The following is a 21,631-nucleotide window of genomic DNA, read 5'->3' as shown; positions in this document are numbered from 1 at the left end:
TTTTTTTGCTTTTTTACTCACTGCAAGGTCCTTTGTGTTGGATGCTGATGTCCTTCTGCAGGGCGCAACCCATGGATCGCATCTCGCAGGGGCTGCCGTAGCTCTGGCCATCGGATCCGCACACGGGGTCGGACGTTTGCGGGCAGGCCTCGGGGCACTCGCACACCGGTTCGTTGTTCTTGACCACACACTCTGCCCCGTGATCGCACACTTTATTCATGCAGGGGCTTGGTATGTTGAGATCTGAAGGCCAACCAGCCGAGAGACAGAGATCATAGTTAGAGGCAGGGTACCAAACAGTATAGCTGAGCGGTGGGGAGAATATAAAATTGAGGTTGGAGAGAAGTCTGGGGTTGGAAAGGGCACAGGTTATAGTGAGGTAAGTTAGAATATAGCTACACACAGAACAGGGTTTTGAGTTAGAAAGGGTTTAGGGAGGAAAAGAGATATGATGGAATATGAAATGCAGCCCTAGTCCTGTGACACCTCAGCTTCCTCAGTTTCCTATGTCATTTCCTTGCCTTTGTACCTATCCTGATGTATCCTGAATTTTTGAAGAGTCCACTGAATCCGGAGGCACGAGGACAGTGGATAAAAACATGGCCCTGTAGCACAATAGAGATGAAACAGCCTACGAACAATGGTTGCACAGGCTTTTTTTTTTCCTTTTTCAGGCGCGTAAACGCCTGGATTAATTGACGTTCCCAGTGTGCCCCTTCAAAGGCTGCCATTTGCATCTCAGTGAGAGCCATTGCTTCAGCCAAAGCTGGTTGAACTGACATGGACGAGCAAGGAAAAGGAAGAGCATGAGGGATAGAGTGCGCTTTTGAGAGAGGGAGAAAATGTAGAGAATTTTTTTAAAAAAAAAGAAAGAAATAGGCAAAAAGAAGAAAGAGCCCTCTGCTTAATAATTCAAAAAAGGCAAGCTCCTGGGCAGAGGCAGATATGAAATGTGAACATCAGAGAGAGGTGTCTGCCTCAGTCTTTCCTTCTTACACGCTAACTCCAGCATGACTTCATTAAAACGAGGACTGGATTTTGCACCCATGCTTCTCAGTAGCGGCACATGGGTGAAGGCTGGGCTGATAAAAACCTGACTTGATCAGAACAGAGGGGAAAACCTGAAAAAAAAAAAAAAGAAAACGGGCACGAACAATGCTTTGATCACAGCCTCCCATCTCATCAGTTCTTTAAAGCTTTACGTATCAATGAAAATATTACATGGCATTGTGTGTTCTGAGACGGGGTGCCAGCGTGTGAGCACAAGTGCTGTCGGCTCGGCTCGACAGCTGAAGATTGAGGCCTCAGGTGGGATAGTGTGCACTCCGGTATCGAGCGTAAGCAAAAGATGATAGCCTGGCTCCGTAGTGGTTTTCATTTCGGAAGTTTCACGCATGAGGAACGGATCCCTCCGCTAAATGTGGTGTGTCTGCAGATTAGCGGGAAACGCAGACGGAGGCATCAAATAGTTTTTGATGAGAAGCAGGGGTTGAAATTGAAAGTGGTGCATTTCACAACCAAAGCAAAACAAAAACTTCTCCCTTCTCTGCGCCACCTTTAGTTTGAGCTTTGGTTTAGATGAGTAGAGGTGCTGTCATGGAAACTGCCCTTTGTAATGATGCCACCCATGGCTCCATCATTATTGAGACCATTATGGGATTAGATGGCAACATGGGTGGAGGCTGACTTGGCATGTGCAAAGCCCCATGATTCATTTATTAGCTCAGGGATATGCAGTAGAGCCTCAACTCGTAGCCGTAACACAGGGGGGAAATTATCAACTGATAACACAGACGGCGGCAATTAGCTTGTTGCACTCTGATGAAAGAAGGGGTATGTGGGATAAAGATCACCGCTATCTACGACAGATAAGGCAGATCCTTTGGCTCATCCTTCTGAATGATGATCACGCCTGAGCTGAAGTACAGATGTTAAAATAAAAATCGGTGGAGGTGTAATATAGTTTGTCCGCTACCGCCTACTGGTTTCCAGCAAAGTTGTGGCTGTAATTGAACAAATCTTTCCTGAACTCGAGCGAGGACACGGGCGCTCTCATTTCCGAGGGTGAGCGTTTCAGATTAAAGGGTGAAAGACCATTATTGATTTCTGCGTTTTGAAGGCAAGCTGCTGTTTCAAAAGAGCTCGGAGGTGCCACATAAATATGAAAGCTGCTCAATGCCGCTTAATTCTGCGCCGCTTCAAAAACAACTGATTCCCTGTGATCTCATTTCAACGCCTTGCATGTGTCTGCAAGTGTGTAACAGTCGACGCTTGTGATCCGAGCTTAACTGTACAACCTTGGCCTGCACAAAAGTTCGCCAGCCCACTTCCCAAGGACGGGCTCCTAAAACACAACTGCAGCCTCCGATAAGGCCTTTGTCTCCTTTTCTCTTTGTTTCACACTCATAAAAAAGATGAAAGAATTCCCCTCCAAAACTATATATTTTTTTAATCATCCTCTACCTCTGGGGGGCAAAATTTCTGCCCGATTTATTAACTGGAGACGATGCAAGAAGAAGAAGAAAAAGGAAAAAAAAAAATCTCCCCAAGTGTAAAAAGTCTTGTGACACAGTTAAATACTGAAGCTGTCTTTTTGCTTTCCCTTGGATGCAGGGAGAAGCTTTGAAATGACAGCCTGTCACAACGAAGGCTCGGCGCTCACACGCCTTTTTCCAGCTCTCTTTTGCTCTCTGGTCTTCTCCCAAATATGAAAATCCATCTCTTCATGCATGTATCAGTGTTGCTTTCAGGCAAGTCCAGCATAAACCACAATTGCTGGGCTGAAACGGTTCTATTTTATGCACGAAAATGAGCTTGACTGTTAAATGTGAGGTGCCAAACACATAGTAGCCAAGGCATTGTTTTAATGGCTGAGCACGTGCGGTGAGTTGTCTCTTATGGCTTTAGAGAAACGTCAGGGGCGGGGGAAAAGAAGCTGGAATACTTTGGTTTCCAATCAAGGATTCAGCTCTGCTAGTGTGTAATGTGCTCTGTCTCTGTAGTACCACACAAGCTGAGAGGACTTTACATTCTGGGTGTCACCTCAGTCTGTATCGTCTCCTGCTAGGAGGCATGTAAATTTCTCTATTTTAATTAGTGTGGTATTTTAATAGCATGGCCCCACTTGAGGGCTCAGGAGGGGATTACTTCAGGTCAGGCCGCAGAGTCGCTGGCAGGCCACGTCAACTATTGAGAGGACACGTTCCTCTGATTCCCCGATTGCTTACCTGTCTGCCTGAAGTATTATTATTGCCCACTTAGTGGAGTTATATGACAGATAAAGTGGCAAGGACACCACGGTGTCACTTCTAAAGCTCCTAACAACCTAACAACTCCTTGTTAGGTTGCGTGATGGCACAGCAAGCTCCGGTCAGACTCTGGCTGTGACTGTGGTTGCTGTAGTGAGCAGGCCTACACTGTTAACCCCCCGTAACATGTCGCTGAAATGCTGGGAGATTATTTTGGCGAGTGCTTCCTCCCATCTCCGCTCAGCTCATACATATGTTAATTGGACTTTTTCCCCCTCGGGTCTGTGTGCAATTCCAAATCATTCTCTGTATTATGCAGGGCAGTGAATCAGTGTAATCCAGGTGATGCTTGCAGTAGCCAACTGGCAAGAATAATCACCGACAACTGCAACCCATTACAACACAGGATTCCAATAGGGTGCAGCCAATCTGCAGCAAAACCCCGCCTTCTGTGTTTCTTCACTGCCAGGGCTTTGATCCGACTCCCTTTGCCTGCCTCACATTAAAAACATTTATGTATCATATTAGTTGGGGGAGAGGGAGGTGCAGAGAAAAGGCTATATTAGCATACAGCAAAAGGCATACCCGCAGGCTGTGTCTGTCTACCACTGAATACTTATCACAGGCAGGAGGTGAGTCGAAGCCTCTTTGTGCTTGTACAACTAAGAATGTGTTCCTCTTCAAAATGGAGACGAGCAAAAACAACATGGGGAAAAAAAGAAAGACAAGCTGGGATCCCTGATCTTTTGACATGTATCCGTCAGAGATGAAATGATATGCAAACATTGTTTGTTTAACCCAAAAAAAAGAGCTGATTTTGTCATCAGGATGTGCGTCTCGCAGGAAGTTTCAAAAAATGATCCTGAAGATTCTTGATGTACGTGAAGCAAAAAAAAAGGCGAAACAGTGGTTCTCATCATTTTCTGCATCTCCAATCAAATCAGAAGCTACGGCACGAGGATGGCCTCAGAAGAAATAACAAAAAAAAAAAAAAAGAAAAAGAAAAATGTGGGAATTGGAAGAACTGCATGGCTGATCACAGCCCAGCGGAACACAACACCCAGCCTGCCTCAAGTCACTTCTGACACCCCGTTGACCCACATTTCTCTGCAATTTCTGCTCAATGACAGCCTGCGGGCCGCAGTAAGTGGACCAGCGGTCCCTAGCTGCCGTCAATCAGGCTCCCACGGCACTTCCTCTAATTAACTTGATTAGCAATAACAGCACTGTTGATCTCAGGCTGACTTACATACTCAGGCTTCACGACTGTTTGTTAGTCCAATCACAAGCGTACACGCGCATGGGGCACGCGGAGGGGGGGGGGTGCTCATCAAATAAACATGCAAATGATAAAATATTCTGCACAAAGTCTTGACACCTAAGGTGACAGATTTTTCTTTGCTGCTTTGCAGAGCTCTTTGTCAATGACAATGTGTCTTCCACTGAGTGATTTTGTGTTAACCTCCAGAGGCGACAGGCAACACATTCCAAGCAACTTGCACTTGCAAGAGTTTTTCTGCACTTGTAATTGTGAGCTCGCTCTCGCGCGCAGCTGTGTACACACGAGATGACAAAAGAGTCGTGAATAAAGATTTTGCTCCTTCATTTGTTCACTCCTTGTTTTTATATGTGTGTGTTTCTTCTCATAGATTGTCTGTGTCGCTGATTTTACTGAATCATCCTCCTCTATGTGCTACAAAGCCACACTGCTGCTTGTATTACTGTTTTATGAACAATTTAGAAAGCCTTCTCTACTTCTTATTCTGTTAATACCAGACGTGAGGCTAGTACATGAACAGGCTCCAGGGACCCGTGGTGAGCAGCTACGCACTCCTGTAGTCTCTTCCATTGATTACTACTGAATATGCACCAAAATAGCTTGCCCGCTGGGCAGGAAGTAAGCTGCGGTACGACTCTGGGCCAAGACAGAGGAGAGAAAGCAAAGATTTAATTATGCATTTTCACTGCAAAAGTAATTAATTTTACACACAGTCTGGTTCCCTCATATCAAATAAATCGATTTTTAAAAAAAGGCATTTTAACAAGCGCAATCATTTGGGGGGAAAAAAAAAAGTTGTTGAAAAGATATTTTCTTCCAATTAATGGGTCTTCTCGTGTTGCTTTGTTGCTTTTCGGCATCAGATTGACTCAGTGTCTTTCTGGCAGCAAAGCATCACAAATGCTTCCCAAATACAGGAGCTATCAGTTCAAGTTACTCTCTATTTTGCTCCTTTATTTAGTATTACCTTTATCAATGGGCACATTTTTATAAAATCTGTATGGGATACAATAGCTGGTTGCGTGCATACTCTAAGTCACATCAAAGAATCTGCCATCGTTGCTTGGTCCTCTAAATATAGCTGAAAACAGGAGAATGCACACTTCCTTGCTTAGTTTCTGCTAGTGCCCTGTTGTGTTGACATCACAGGGGACAGACAGGAAAAAGCAGGAGTTCTTTGCATTGTGTTGTTGAACCCTGTTAATCACTACCATTTAAAAATTAACCGCTGCAGACATTTCCTTGCATTTTATTCAAACGCTGGATGGAAACAAGCTCTCCTGCACTGTGGGGGCTGAAATGATGTTTTTACTCTACTAGTGAAATTGTCTCGGTGCGCGCTGTAGAACAGCAACCTGGTCTCTGAAGAGGTTAATCAAAGTCCGGTAAATAGCATAACTAAAGACCTCTTTAACAGTGGATACATCGTTTCTTCCCTTAATGCTAAAGGAGTCTTTTGTTCCCATCTCAGAATCCAAGGATGCTGACCTGGTCATTCTCCTTTTCATGCTCCTTCCCGGCAGCTTACTCTGATTCATTTCCAGCAAGTCCTTCACGTGTTCACAGACATCTGGAAGATTTGTGACCCTGTCTGGACTTAAGTTAATCAGGCAAACGTCACGTGGTGTCTTCATCTCTAAATTGAAGGTTTAGATATCAATCAAATAGTTTTTTTTTTTCTGGGGAGGACAGCCGTCAGGACATTATAGACATGTTGGTTTCTTTACAGCACAATCCATTGTGGGGGTGAGTACCGGCAGGGGAGGGGTGACATTAGGGGCTGTCACCCACATGAAAAGAGATTTACGACTGTGTCAAAACTGGAGAATTTCATCCATTTGACAGCTGGCAGAGTGATCGATCACTCCGCCTCTCCCACCACTCAACCATTGAAACAAGAATGAAATGAAAAAGTTCAATAAATATTAAATACACTAATTTAATTTATCAATTTCCTTTTTCCTCATCAGATATATGAAACTTTGCCTATGATCTTGGCATGGTGGGCGAGCGAATGTGTGGAAGGGTACGACACAGTGCTCATTATGATCTGTCCTTTGACAGCGCTGTCACACTCTGTAAGCGTGTTTGCACGTGCTTTGTGTTAGGCTGTTGATTGATTTCGGACAAGTCGGTGTTTCGGAGGTCAGGACGACACCCTTAAATTATATGCATCTCTTTTTTAGTTTTACAGAGAGAGACCTACAAGCCACAATTTGTTCCACTAAAGAAAGAAAGAAAGAAAGAAAAATTGAGAGAAAGTTCTAATGTGATTAAACAAACACACTGACAAATACACACACACACACTCCTTGCATGCATATCATCTGTCTGACTAAACCAACAGTCTCAGTGGGCACCTAGGCTTGCCTCTTTTGATGTTTAATTAAAACCGTATCGGGGGGGTGGGGGGGGGGGGGGGGGGGGGGGGTGGCGTTCGTGGCGCTCTGTTTTGAAAAATATGCAAATGTCAATAAAAATGCATTAAAGAAACATACTACCATTCACTGACGGCTGCGATGCGCCGTGGAAACGAGGAAGGATGAACAGAGAGGAGAAAAAAAAAAAGTAAAACAGCTAAACAAATGAGGGAGGGGAGGGGCCTGAACGCAAACACCATTTGCTAGAAATAATGAAACAGAGCAAAAATATATAAGCGCTCAAACTGCCATTTCCACTATTTAATTTATTCACAGCTCAGACGGCCGAATAATGCAAATGAGTTTTGGTGTCTCCTGACGCTGACGACTGGAGATAACTTTGATATTCAGCTTCGCACCACTGCCTAGAGGACGGACGGATTTCTCCCGTTTTATCAGCCTCTGTCGCAACAACAATGAAAACGCGGACAGCAAGTCTGAACGTCGTTACACAATGAGTCTGTTGGGTGGATTTCTTGTTTGAGGTAATGTCACACCAAACAGCATGAGCAGATTACTCCAGCTTTATCACGCACGCTGGGCTATCAGCGTTGTGATGGGAAAGAGCAAAAAAAAAACGCTTCCAATTCTAAAGAAGATTAACTGAAGATGAGGCCTTCAAATCACCTCTAAAAATGATCACAGAGACACTTGGACAAAATATATGATGCGTGATAACTCAGTGCATTTTTGTGTTGCTGCACTGAAAAGATCTCATCTTAATTTGGGTGAATCAACCCTTTAAATCAACCCTTTAACAGTGGGAAACAAACTCGACAGAGCGTTGCCAACGCAGGGAACAGAATGGGCCTCGAACATCTTGAGATATCAGTTGAAATTCTGCCAACCTGCTTTTCACATTGAACCTCGAATGAAGTGCGTGCAGCTTAAGGTTGGCTCACTAAGCTTAGAGGCTAACAAATCTCTTCATTCTTCTTTTATTAACAAAGAGCAATTTACAATACACTCAGCTGGCAGGCTTCTTATTTTCACCAGAAAGAATGTTGATATGGGGCAGCCGAATTAAATCGGATTTTGTTCAATTAGAGTGTTTAATGTTTAGAAAATCTTTTTTTTTTTTTGTCCAATATCTGTGTCACCTCACCATGAGACGCTTTGAGCTTAGAGCGAAATCTATAGTAAACTATAGTAAAGGGATGGTTAAGGTTGGGCAAATATGATAGCTGCTAAGGTTAGGAAAAGGGTGCGGCTGTGGTAAGAAGCTGGTATACAACAGGAGGAAATCTCTTGTCTTCTGAATGCGGAATAGATGAGCTGCGCACACACACACACACACACACACACACACACACACACACACACACACACACACACACACACACACACACACACACACACACCCTGACCTCAATCTTTTTACCTGGCTTCTACATAAAAAAAAGCACACATCAGTCCCTATTTTATCAAATGTCACATAAACACCATGAGCGACTTGCCCAAATATCAACTTCTCTTAGGATGTGATTCATGTAACTCACATGCTCTCCATTAGACAGTGTCTATGCTAAACCAAAATCAAGTAACTTCATATTTCTGATTCCCTACTACTAGTTCTACTACTACTTTACAGTACACTTCTGTGTGTCACATCTTGTTTAGCACCAGCCCTTCATTGGCTCCCTGTTAAATCCAGGAATTAATTTTAAGTGCTCACATACAAAGACCTGAATGATCAGGCACAATCATATTGTCAAGACCTTGTAGGATTTAGTGTTTCATTAAAATGCAACTAAACCCCAGCCCTACTGCACGAGTCATGCTTACACATGGTAACAAACTAAGTTTGTTGCACTGTTGCAAGCTTTTTCTGATACAATCCTGATGATGGAGAGGGGGATTGTTTGGGAAGCTGTTAGGTGGGGAGCTGGCGTGCATGTTGCAACATGCAATAGGAAATTAATCAGAGGTAAGCACTGGTTAGGCTCTTTTTTGTTAGGTTGGAAATAAAACACAAAGAGGAGACAGGGAGACTTCTCCAACCTCAGGGATCACATCTTTGCAGGAGGGTAAACAGAAAGAAAAGACATTAATGCCACAAAGAGACACAGAGAGACAGAAGGAGTGAGAGGAAAAAGACAGCAGTACAAGACCCCTCCTGTTAGGTCCACACAGAGCGAGGGCAGGGGCTTCACCCCTCCGAATCCGCTTGATGAGGTCGCCCACCGGGTGACCCCACTTGCCACCTGCAGCCAGACAACCGGGAAGCCGGCCAAATGGACATAGACAGACAGACAGACTGACTGACGCACTGAAACAAGAAAGAATAGCTTTTTTATACAAGAAGAGCACACAAGACAAAAAAGACAAAGACAAGAGAGAAAAAAAACCGACAAAAGCCACTGAAGTGGAAGACTGGCACCAGTGAAGGAGTAGAAGACAGAGGGTGGATGAATGAAACATGAAGGTGGCGTTTCGTTTTGGTTGTCTGTTTGAGATGCAGGGATGAAGCGTGACAGGGGTGAGGAGATGGATGGGAGGTGAACGGGTGACGAATTGAAGGCACAGTTTTTATAAAGGAAGGCACACCCATCCTTTCTGAACCACCCCCCCTCAGAGAGCATCACCCAACCATTTCAGATACTTTTCAGGAAAGTTTCAAGTACAGACTAAACATACCATTGGCCTAGATGCTTCAGTAGGAAAATCAGACTGACTATGGATTAAAAATGCACAGACCAAGACAGGGATTCAGCACTGTGAAGCCCCAAAAGCTCCACTCACCACAGGGCCCTGGATGCTTGATGGAGATGAGGGTTTTGCTCAGACACTCTGCCTTGCGTCGCATGCAGTCATTGGTGTATGTGTGACCATCCCTGCCACACACAGGCTTGTAGGCGCCGTCGCACTCGATGGGATCACAAGAGCAGCGGGCGTTCAGCTGTTCCACTAGACACACGGCATTGAAGAGACACTCCACCTGGCACTCCTCTGCAAGAATAACAAAATAATGCAGCATGTTTGGGTTGTACAGGGGATAACCTAACCTTAACCCTTACCCGATCAAGTCATTCAGTGACCTTTATGCTCTATGTGGGAGCATCTGCGTTCACTGATTTATTCAGGTTTTTCCCTGACACCAAATTAGGCCTTTTACTTTCCAACTGCCAATTTTGTAACAGCATGACAGACTGATCATCATAGATGAAAGCACTGAAGAGGCACTTAGCAAGCATAAAACAAAAACAACAACAACATTTGATGCGTGAGAAGTGTCAACCTGTTGTTCTTCCTCCTGTGTGAACTTGCTGGTACAACCATAAGGACATAAAGCAGGCTATAAATTATCCAAGCAGTAATTATATGTATGTTTACTGCTGTTTACTGAGGTTAGTAATGTTAGCAGAGGCTAAGCTGTTTCCAGAAATGCATGAAAGGAACACATCAGACATCCATATATTTAAGCCTGGCCCATAATCCAAAACATATAAATACACATGTAAAAGTGTGTGTGTGTGTGTGTGTGTGTGTGTGTGTGTGTGTGTGTGTGTTTGTGTGTGTGTGTGTGTGTGTGTGTGTTCTTTTGGGTTGAGGTCAGGACTCTGTGCAGGCCAGTCAAGTTCTTCCACACCAAACTCACTCATCCATGTCTTTATGGACCTGCTTTGTGCGCTGGTGTGCAGTCATGTTGTGACAGGAAGGGGCCATCCCCAAACTGTTCCCACAAAGTTGGGAGCATGAAATTGTCCAAAATGTCTTGGTATGCTGAAGCATTAAGAGTTCCTTTCACTGGAACTAAGGGGCCGAGTCCAGCTCCTAAAAAGTAATCCTACACCATAATCCCCCCTCCACCAAACTTTACACTCGGCACAATGCAGTCAGACAAGTACCGTTCTCCTGGCAACTGCCAAATCCAGACTCGTCCATCAGATTGCCAGATGGAGACGTGTGATTCATCACTCAAGAGAACACGTCTCCACTGCTCTAGAATCCAGTGGCAGCGTGCGTCACACCACTGCATCCAACACTCTGCTTTGAGCTTGGTGATGTAAGGCTTGGATGCAGCTGCTTGGCCATTCCATGAAGCTCTCTATGCACTGTTTTTGAGCTGATCTGAAGACCACATGAAGTTTGGAGGTCTGACTGACTCTGCAGAAAGTTGGCGACCTCTGTGCACTATGCACCTCAGAATCAGCTGACCCCATTTTGTGATTTTAGGTGGCCTACCATTTCGTAGCTTAGTTGATGTCGTTCCCAATCGCTTCCAGTTTGTTATAATCCCACTAACAGCTGACTGTGGAATATTTAGTAGTGAGAAAATTTCACGACTGGAATTGTTGCACAGGTGGCATCCTATCACAGTATCATGCTGGAATTCACTGAGCTCCTGACAGCGACTCATTCTTTTACAGATGTTTGTAGAAGCAGTCTGCATGCCTAGGTGCTTGGTTTGATACACCATGGAAGTGACTGGAACACCTGAATTCAGTGATCTGGATGGTTGAGTGAATACTGTTGGCAGTATAGTGTATATAATATTACAGGACACTGGACAACATAGTGTATTTGCAAATATCAATCAATCACAAGGGAATCAATGTTGCATGGTGACTGCAGTGGTTGGAACCAATCAATCAGGTGTTCTTACAAAGACAGTAAGAAATGTCTGGCTCCACTGATTGTTTCTTGGCTTTCAGTTTTTCCTCTCTTTTATTAACATTATACTTGCTCTGTTCATTGGTGTCACTGTTTGAAGCTAGCCTGTAGCAACACTGATAGACAGAAGGTTCATCCAGTCATGTGCTATGCATTTTTTGTGTTGTTTTCTGCCCTTTAACAAACACAGATGACTTCACCGATGGTTCTGTTACATCAGGTTATCTGTTCACACATTAGGTGACAAAACTACCCACAAAGTAAGTTTACATTAAAATACAATAGTTATAGTTTTGGTTGCAGATAATATCATTTTTATTTAAATTTGTTTGTATTTTTAGCATTCCATAAAATTTTCTGGTTTATTTAAGTTGTGCCTTTGCCAAAAAATAAGCAAACCTTGTAGCCAGACACCTAGTAAGACTGCAATTACCTGAAAAACTTGACTATATCAGGTTGGCTGTGCCCCCCTCTAACTTTAATAATAAAGTTCAGCAATAACTTTAAGAAAAAAAAAAAAACCTCAAAAATTCATCATGAATTTCATTTTAGGGTCATGTTTAAATCTAAGCTATTACATTCATACCATTTTGGCTCACTAAGCAGAAATATACTGTGGAAATTAAGAAAAAAGAAAGAAATACTGGTAATGTGAAATGGCAAATTTGCCACTGAAGTGAGAAAATTCAATTTGAGGCAAGCCTCTGTTCTGGAGGCACTTGAATTGATTCCATTCCTGATCAGTGGATCAAATTTGTACACCAATTCAATTCCTTCTTCTCTTCTCTTTAAAAGCCTGTCATGCCACACTTAATTACATCGCTGCTGTATCAGAGTGAGAGGGATACAAGGATGTGCAATGTCATGGTTACAAGTCGAAATGGCCATTTTCATTAGTTACCAATTTGTAATTTGCTTAGGGATATGATTTCATGGATCTCTGTTTCAAATTGAATTATTCTTTCATTTGAAAAAGCACAGCAGAAAGAGAGGGGAGGGGAGGGGGAAAAAAAAAAAGTCCATCCCATTGCTCACATGCATGCACGTGTCTGCATGGACACACACACTGACGTACGACACAAACATGCGACACTACTTAGGCTGGGATTTGGGCAATTTTAAGCTCTGACGCTCACACCGGCCTGTCAAGCAGAGCAGAAAGAAGAACCAGGCTGCATCAGCCCTCGCTGCTGACCATACCAAAAGACGCCCTGCAGTGATCTGTCCTTGGTGTTGCCGAGGGGGGGGTCGTAGTACATGGGTGGGGGGTCTCCGCACATTACTGCTGTAAAGCAATACAGCTGTAGCTTTGTGGGACTTCAGCAACAACACAGCAGGAAAATTGGATTTCTTCCGATGGGTATCAGACATACAGTAAAAGCTGACAGCTCTTTGTTGACTACGGTCTAAACCTCATGTTGTAATAGCACAGATAACAGCCCTGGGGGCTCTTATCAGGTTGGAGGAGGCTAGTGCTAGCATGGATACAATACAGACCCCGAGACCCCAGAGTAATTTATCTCTCTGGAACACAGCTTTAAAGTTTGGTTTTGATGCTAGTCTACCTGCACGTGGTAGAAACTTGGGTGAAAGCATTTCCACTCTTGCATAATATATGGTAACGTTTCACTAACCATTGTACCATGTACATATAACACTACCAATCCAAATATTTCTAAAGGTTGCATGCACTGTGCTTTACTTGCTGTCCTTTTGTTTTGTTTAAAAAGAGTGATTTGTGCAGAGTAAAACACAAGTTAGACTATTATTAATAGTCAGCCCTTTGAATCCAATTCCAATTTGCCAGACTTTGAAAGCAAGCAGACAGTTGTGTAGCCTACTTGTAAGGGAAACTCTCACGTATCAGTGGATACATAAGTTGTTCAAATTCGCTGGCAAGTCTGCTGTTTCCAAGACTGCATTATGGCAGATGTGTTCCCTCTTTAAGCCTGCTCAAATATGAGTGGTCAGTCTAGCTTCTGCATATTCACATACCGATATACAGAGATAATATAGAGAATAGTAAAGTAGTGTATTGGGTTTTACAAACTGAAATTTGGAGCCTGGAGCAGCCAGGGATTAAAACACAAGGCCTCTGGTTAGTAGGTGACCTGCTCTACCTCCGGAGCTACAGCCACACTACACACTGCCATGACACACAAAGCCACATGTTGGGGGCGCTCATTTTGAAAATGCTCATCTGGATTGTTTTGAAACGAACGACTAATACTGTCGTTCGGATTGCAGGACATGTTGTTACACACAGATGAACTGCATCTTATCATCTCGCATTTTTTTTTTTTTTAGATTGTTAACAGGAAGAAGAGGGCGAGGTCTGCCAAAAACACTGTTTTTAATGCAGCGTAAAATAAGAAATAAATAAGCTAATGGAATAAGAATCCTTTATTGAAATGATGACATCTGGAGTTTTTAGTTGCTTGTGTCAGTAGATGAATTTCCAAGATTTTCTCGGATCTGAGTCGAAAGGGTTGCATTACGAAACAAATGCATCAATCAATCAACAGGTATCGATGCAAGAATTTTTCAGCACACTCCACGAAGACAACAAACTTCATCCTTACCCAGCCTTCTGCACTGTCCTGCATGGATCTTCCTGAGCTTGATGCCTTTCTGCAAGCCCGTCGCCTTCATGGCACACTCACTGGGGTACGTCCGGCCGTCGCTCGCACACAGAGGCTCATCACCCGGGGGGCACAAGTTGGGCGGCCCAAAGAACTGCGGCTGGCGGGTGAGAGCCTCCACACGGCAGTTCTGACTGTTCTCACTGTTTTTACATGAATCTGTGGAGACAGAGTTAAGACTGTGTACCGCAGTGCAGCATAATATGTAGTACAACATGATATGGAAATAGCTCACTGTTTACAGTTTTTCTCCTTTGCTAAATCACAGAATCCCATTCTCTGACCCACACTGTCAAAGTCCCAATCCAATTCATCAAATGAATCACTGTTTGGGAAAAAAAAACTTTAACAGTTTTCACCTAGTTAGACGCAATTTGCAGATCTCATTTAATCTTTTTTTGTAAATCTCCGAACACATTCTCACATTTTTCCACACTGATACACACAGTGATGCATAATAACCACTGGAGGCAGAAGTTAAACACAACTACAGCAGAGATGTCTTTTTTTTTTTTTTTTTTTAATGCAGCGGCTCAAATATGTTAACAGATGTTACTAATTATGTAATGAAACTGATATATGCCAGGTAGCAAGGGTGAGTGGAAGGCTGGTACCAGCAATGGAACAAACTGATCTTTACTGAGCGGCCGTGATGCGCCATGATTCTGCACATGGAAGGAAAACCCATATGAAATGAAATAGAAGAAACCTACAGCACAAGATTTACGTCTCACACAATAATTAATCATGAAAGTGTCCCCTTTTTCATTTTCACATACAATAACTATAACACTTTCATGAGTCATACTTCTTATAATGACAGTACTGTGTATAGCATATGGGTCACCTTATCAACCCAGTGAGCTGAAACCAGCAAGCTCACTTTTTAAAGTGTTCTTGAAAGGTTCTCCCGGCTTTCTGAAGGTTTTTTTTTTTTTTTGGACATTGGCTGCTTTTTCACTTATTTTCAGTCCAGGCCTACCTGACCATTTTCCACTTAACACTGACCTGTGAATCATAGCATGAAAAAGGTCTGAATTCAAGGGATGAACAAGCGTAGAGCTCTTTTCCAAAATGCTATAAATCCATTTTGATTGTTTTGAGAAAAATTACTTTTTTACACAGACCCAAAAAGAAACAAACAAAAACCTCATTTCTCTGATTTAAATTGTTTGTTAGAAAAGTCTGAAAATGTCCAGTTACAAACTTCCAATTGCACAAACATTGCACTGTTGCAATCAACATTTTGGTTGATTACATAGCCAAAACAAAAAAAATGTTTTTTTCAAAATGATATACAGTATTTCCTTTGGAGAAGAGGAAGAAGATGGATGGATGGATGGATGGATGGATGGATCAGTTTTGACAGGCTTATCATAAAATTGTGAAAATTCATGACTAAATCTTCAGGATTCAGCTTGCATGGCATAGCTGTGCGTTAAGAGGTGCAGTGTGTGTGTGTGTACAGGCTTCTGCTGGACACAGTACGTCACCAGAATGGCAAATTTTCTTAAATTTTTTTTGTTTGTTTGTTTGTGTGAGTTTAATCTCTGTCGTGGTTTGGGGCTGCATTTCAGCCAGAGGTGTTGGGGATCTTGTCTAAATTGACAGAATTATGAACACAGAAATGTATGGTCAGATTTTGTTCCATCCTGCAATAGCATCTAAAAAGCATCTGATTGGCAACAATTTTGAGCATAACAATGGCCCCAAAATACCTGGATAGAAAAACACACAGTGGAACATCATCACTCATGGATTGACCTCTGCAGAGCCCGGACCTCAGTAATAAGCAGTGTGGGATCATCCTGACAGAGATCAGGACAAAAAGCAGCAAACATCCAAAGAAGGGCTTTGAATGTCCTTCAAGAAGCCTGGAGAACCATTCCTGAGGACTACTTAAAGAAATGACAAGAAAGCTGCCTCGGAGAGTTCAGGCTGTTTCAATATAAAGGCAGTCAATTCCCCAACCAAGCAAAAAAATAAGGGGTGGCGCAAGACTGTTGCACGGTACTGTATGTTGGAACAGAAAAACGTGAAAGTGGGCACTTTCATAGCTAACGTATAGTATGACACACATAAGCCTCATAAGATATGCAACATAAATAAAACCTAAACTCTGTAAGATTTGTTCTATTTTCTTCTTATGTAAATGAGGCAAGTAGGAAAACAGAGAATAATACGGTCTCAGCAGATTTTCTGCTGCAACCATAACCTTGAGCCTTTAGTGTATACTCATATATTATTATTATTATTATTTCAGTATTTTTTTATGGAATTGCAAGACAACCACATCAAGTTGGAAAGACTTGAGTTCCAGGTCCTGAACACTGTGTTTACTGATTTCTGCTGCAGTGAGTAATGAAGGCTCAGTGGTGTTATGATTCTGAGTGCTCGTTTGAGTGATCTAAAAATACTGTTTAGTTTTGAGCATAGAAAAAGAAATGTTTTGATGCATTCCTGTGTGTGTGTGTGCGTGTGTGCGTGTGTGTGTGTGTGTGAAGAGTCAAAGGTTTTGTAAATGTAGTTTGAAAATTGGGTCTTGTGTTTAAAGTTTGTAGAAAAGGCCAAAAGGTTTCAGGAAATGTGTCTTAGAATTTGTGAAAAACTGTAATTAGACTCTGAGGGATCATAATCTAAAACATCTGTGACCATCTTTTGGTCCTCTGGAAAAGTGAACAACGCTTCACTGGCAAAGAAAAAAGCATCACAGTATAACAGGATGCGGTGAGCGCTGGCTTAATTGTGTTAAAAATGGCACTTCCTTCCAAAGAAAACTTTTCAAGGCCTGTTAGATAAAGCTTTAGGATGTCATTTTTTTAATTAGTAGTGAACAGTCTTATATCTATGATACATGAGAAGAGAAGAGAAGAGAAGAGAAGAGAAGAGAAGAGAAGAAAAGAGAAGAGAAGAGAAGAGAAGAGAAGAGAAGAGAAGAGAAGAGAAGAGAAGAGAAGAGAAGAGAAGAGAAGAGAAGAGAAGAGGAATATCTGCTTCACAGATATTATCAGTGGCCCGGCAGCTGAGAGCATCTCAGAGTAGGACCTTGGTTGTGAAGAGGAGACAAGAAAACAGATGAAGAGACGATCGGTTTGATTTGCTCTCTCGCACCTCCTTCCTTCCGGGGGAGTGTTGGTCTGGCACGCCTGGCCCTATCAGTCCGTGATCATAATGGAATTGGTTTGTGGATGTGTGGGATGGGGGGGTGTTACTCCTTGAAACAGGAGCCCGGGCTTTATCCTGCTCGCCACGCTTTCAGCATGTGGGAAGACAAAGGATTTATGTAGCACCGTGACATATTAAATCACTGCCAAGCTGCCGGCAAGTCATTCAAAACACACCAAGGATGAAACACCCCATCATCAGGAAAGGAGTAGAAAGCGAATGAGAATCAGAGAATAAGGGAGAATGGTTTCCAGAGACCTCTGGCAGCAATACAAAGAGTGACAATGCTGGGACAGAAAAAGGGACAGAGTGCTTTGGCTGCATAGGGGTGGGAGGCGGAGTGACCACAGGCCAGGCCTTGGATTGTTTTCTATGTGCACAATACAAGGGCTTGCAGAGACTTGCAACTGAGCAAACAGGGGTTTTATTGTAATGCACATAGTGTCTCTGCATGACGCAGTGCCTGACCCGCCAGCCACACCATTATCTGAGAGAAAGACCATTACCTCCCATTAACTGAGAAGAACAGCTTCTCGAATCCATGCTTTCCTCTAGCTGAGCAAGTGGGGTAATTACAAAAAGAATGGCCTGTTTTCTGTAAAAACTAGCAGTGTAGATAAATCAACAGCATTTGCCTGGCTAGGGTTAGCAAGTTGAAATAGCCAAGGCTTAGATGCAGTGGCTGTAGGAAGATTTAAAGGACCATCAGGGGCAACCAGTATCCTGAGCTGACGCCGTCCCCAGGGGAGACGGTGCAACCCAGGTCACTTTGGCCGACTCACGGTGGATTTATATGGCCAACCTTCTGCCTGTGGACAAACACATCCATCTCTTGTTGCCTACCACCCCGCTCTGTCTCCTGGAGGCTCCTGCTGCTAAAAGACAGAGTTACTATCTGCAGTCTTTTGCCTCTATCTCCCACAAGAAAAAAAAAAAAGAAATAAAAAGTCAAGCGCCTTGGGAATAAACAACAATTTCCTGATGAGAACAAGCATGTGCCAAAAAAGCAACAACAACAAAAAAAAAAAAACAATAGCTCTAAAAACCTATTTAGAGAAAACAACAATTCGCACCATAGGAGAAGCTGTGTGGGGCAAAGAAACCTGAATGAAGAATGAGAATTAGTAGAGACGCACTTTAAATAAGTGGGGCATATGAGGGAGAAAAACAAAAAGAAAGGCAGTAAACAGAGCAACGGGAAGAAAAGGTTTTCTGATAGTAATTTAAGTCATTTCTCAACAAAAATGACATTTTCACCATTGGAAATGTGTTTGCTTGCTTTCTTGATTCTATCAGTTATTTTTTTTTTTTTGTATCATGGGGTTTTTGGCTCGTTAAACAAATTTCAGACAGTACTGCTGAAGTCAAAAGAAAACTGTTATTTCCATCTGCAACAATTTATATTTGGTGGTTCGGCTCTGTTTTGGGATCTCCCTGGCTTTCCATGCCAACATGTGAGAAGCATAAAGCAGGGACGGCACACCTCTCCCCCACAGCAGCGGGACTCCCTTATAGCACAAGAGATGGAGTGCAGGTGGGTTGGAAAGAAAAATAAACTGCACACTTCACTATTATTGACTTTTCACTATTACCTTTGTTCAGAATCAATGCTAAAAACAGAAAAAAAGGTAAAGAAAACCCCCTGAGAGCTTACCGCACTGTCCTTGGTATTGCACACGTATGTTCTTCTTGTTCTTGCAGGCATACTGATGGAGCTCACACTCATTCGGGTAGTCCTTTCCATCGCTACCACACACTATTTGCTTGGGCTTGCCCTCGCAGCCAAGGGGGCACATGCACTTAGCCGACAAGCCATCTGACGACTGGATGCAGGTGCTGCCGTAACTACAGGCCACCTCTGTGCAGGGATCCTTCAGAGCTGCAAGGCAGGGACAGACACAAAAACAAGCTTTAGTCAAAAGCAGACGGGCTCTTGCATCGAAGGACACGTCTGTCAAGCAGCAATACGTCACAGCACTTGGCGCTACAGTACACTAGAGTGCATCATAAATGACAGGCCACCTTATTCAAGTGGCTTCTGGTGCACTTTTAGAAGCGCAGCGCAGTTATTCTGAGGTTTGAAGAACTACTTGACACCCCTGGGTAAAGATGCATTGCCACAGCTATCTACTAGTACAAACAAGTTTCATTTCACAGAGTAGTGTGAATTGGATTAGAGGCTTTGCATTCACAACACATTCTCTGTTGCTACGCTCAAGCATGCTTTAATCGGCACGGCTGAAAAGCGACCCTTGAATATTTACCTTTCCACAAATTAGACCAAGTGAGAGCAGGGAAGTGGGGGTACCCCCCCCACACCCCCCTCCTGTGGGGAATTTGTTTCCATCCTAATTAAAGAGAATGCCACTTGTCGCTGAGTGACTTCCTCCAATCACAGGAGAAGGTGCAACTTTTAATTTTGCCTTCGCGTACGCTCAACAAAAGGTAGCCATGAGATTACAATCGCCGTCTTCTCACAGCATGATACATATTTATGACTGTCACGGACAAACATGCCTTCCCATGAGAGAGAAGCGCAGCATCGGCAGCCCTCTCATTTCCTAAGCCTGCCACTTTTAGAATAAATATTTACCAATGTCTGATATTATCCCCGCTTTTGTTACAAGCAACATCGATGAATTTAATTTAAAGGGGGTGTGCATTTATTGAATCACAAACTCTTTGCTGCACATTTTGCTTTGTTTTGTTTTATTTTTTTTCTTTTCTCCTCAGACATGAGTGTTTCAGGTTTGTCTTCTTCTTCTTTTTTTCACTTTTTTTGAAAATTCAATACCTGCCTCCAGGATGAAATGGCACTGCCTTGTTAATAAGAGACTGGAATGTGTGCAGAGATATATTATGGATGTGTAAGGAGACAGGAGCGCTATGAGGAGTGCTCTTGATCAAAGCATATCCCCCTCCCTCGCCTTCCTCGTCTTCATGACACATCCCCACCACCCTCCTTTCGTTTCATTTTTTTCGTACTCTTTCCTGTCAAGTTCTTTTGAGGTTTGGTGCGTTAGACTCTTTAATGAACACTTTTTTTTTTTTTCATTTTATATTTGTGCTGTATCGCAACAAGAACTTTGAAACCGACTCTAATTTACAAGCAACTTCAAGACAAAATATGATAAAGTAATTGCGTCTCTAACTGAAAGAGACTCATAGTAAATGCCTCTCTGAAAATCATAAATCATTGCTGAAAATCATAGGTCATTGTGAGGCAATGATGACTTAATGGCTGCTCATGCGAAACAGATAGCAATTGTGATGCTTGGCTTCTAATGTGTGTCTAATCACATGAACAATGAAGCACTGATGACTTGTGGGAGCAGAACTGCAATAAAAACCTTGTTGTATCTGCCAGAGCAGGTAAAAGGTCATGTTAAATCACAGCAGCAGCAATTACACACAAACTACATTCACCGCACGTGTACAAAACAGAGTGCTACCTAGCATACAATAAAGAGAAAGAGCCTGCTCAATAATCACAGGGTTGAAGGTGCGATCTCAGGCTCCTCTGAGAAAATGTACAGGCTGCAAGTAAGTTAAAAGAATGATGCAGCAATCAGAGTGCAATTTGTCTGGGAATAGCACAGTCTACTCTATTCAGGGGGAGGCTGTCACCGAGGTAGTCGTGCACTATCTGGAAGGTTGATGTTCTGATATCCAACTTCTCCAGGCCTTGGGCAAAATACAGAACCTCAACTGATGCCTGGTGGGCAGCCAGGTCTGAGCACCAGTTTGATTTATTTTCCTAGACAAAAGCACAACAGCTGTTATCTAAGTTATCTAATGTTTCTTATTAGCATACTATTCTCCATGTTTACACATATAAGACAGGCTGAAAAAACTACAAGAAAGAGAAAAAATAACCAGGAAAATGTTATGACTTAATCCCACTTTATGGGTCAGCTTATGCCACCTAATAATGATAGGGAAGCTCATCCATGGCTTCACACGAACAAGGTTAACCATGAGTTGGTGCACTCATGCTGGTACAGGCTGCGGGAAATAAGCCCTTGGATGTCTCCTTCTCACCAAGATACTGAACCCCATATTGATGTATTACTGGCATATGATACATAAAGCACTGTGTGAATGGGTGAAAGCGGTTTCTGCAGTTTGGTCAGTAAGACTAGAAAAGCACTATATAAATACTAGTCCATTTACTGTGTTGTTTTGATAGACCTGCTGTTGGGAATGGGAGTTGTTTTCTGACAAGAAGAAGTACCTTGTCAGAATGCTTACTTCTTCCAGAAA

General features: G+C 42.9%; 1 protein-coding gene across 4 annotated transcripts in view; it reads right to left on the bottom strand.

Moving 5' to 3' along the window:
- Positions 1-21,631, bottom strand: part of agrn (agrin) — a 286,862-nt gene that overhangs the window by 70,444 nt on the left and 194,787 nt on the right. For all 4 annotated transcript variants that reach the window (XM_030732751.1, XM_030732752.1, XM_030732753.1 and 1 more), the window contains 4 exons: positions 19,023-19,247; positions 14,144-14,362; positions 9,690-9,896; positions 22-243 (listed from right to left, as the gene is read on the bottom strand). In XM_030732751.1, coding sequence (XP_030588611.1) covers positions 22-243; positions 9,690-9,896; positions 14,144-14,362; positions 19,023-19,247 — 873 coding nt within the window. The remainder of the gene's footprint in view (positions 1-21; positions 244-9,689; positions 9,897-14,143; positions 14,363-19,022; positions 19,248-21,631) is intronic.

This window comes from Archocentrus centrarchus, chromosome 7 (assembly GCF_007364275.1).
Source record: "Archocentrus centrarchus isolate MPI-CPG fArcCen1 chromosome 7, fArcCen1, whole genome shotgun sequence".
NCBI classification, from domain to species: Eukaryota; Metazoa; Chordata; class Actinopteri; order Cichliformes; family Cichlidae; genus Archocentrus; species Archocentrus centrarchus.
Note: the sequence above shows the minus strand (reverse complement) of the source record. Positions and strands in the feature narration are given on the sequence as shown.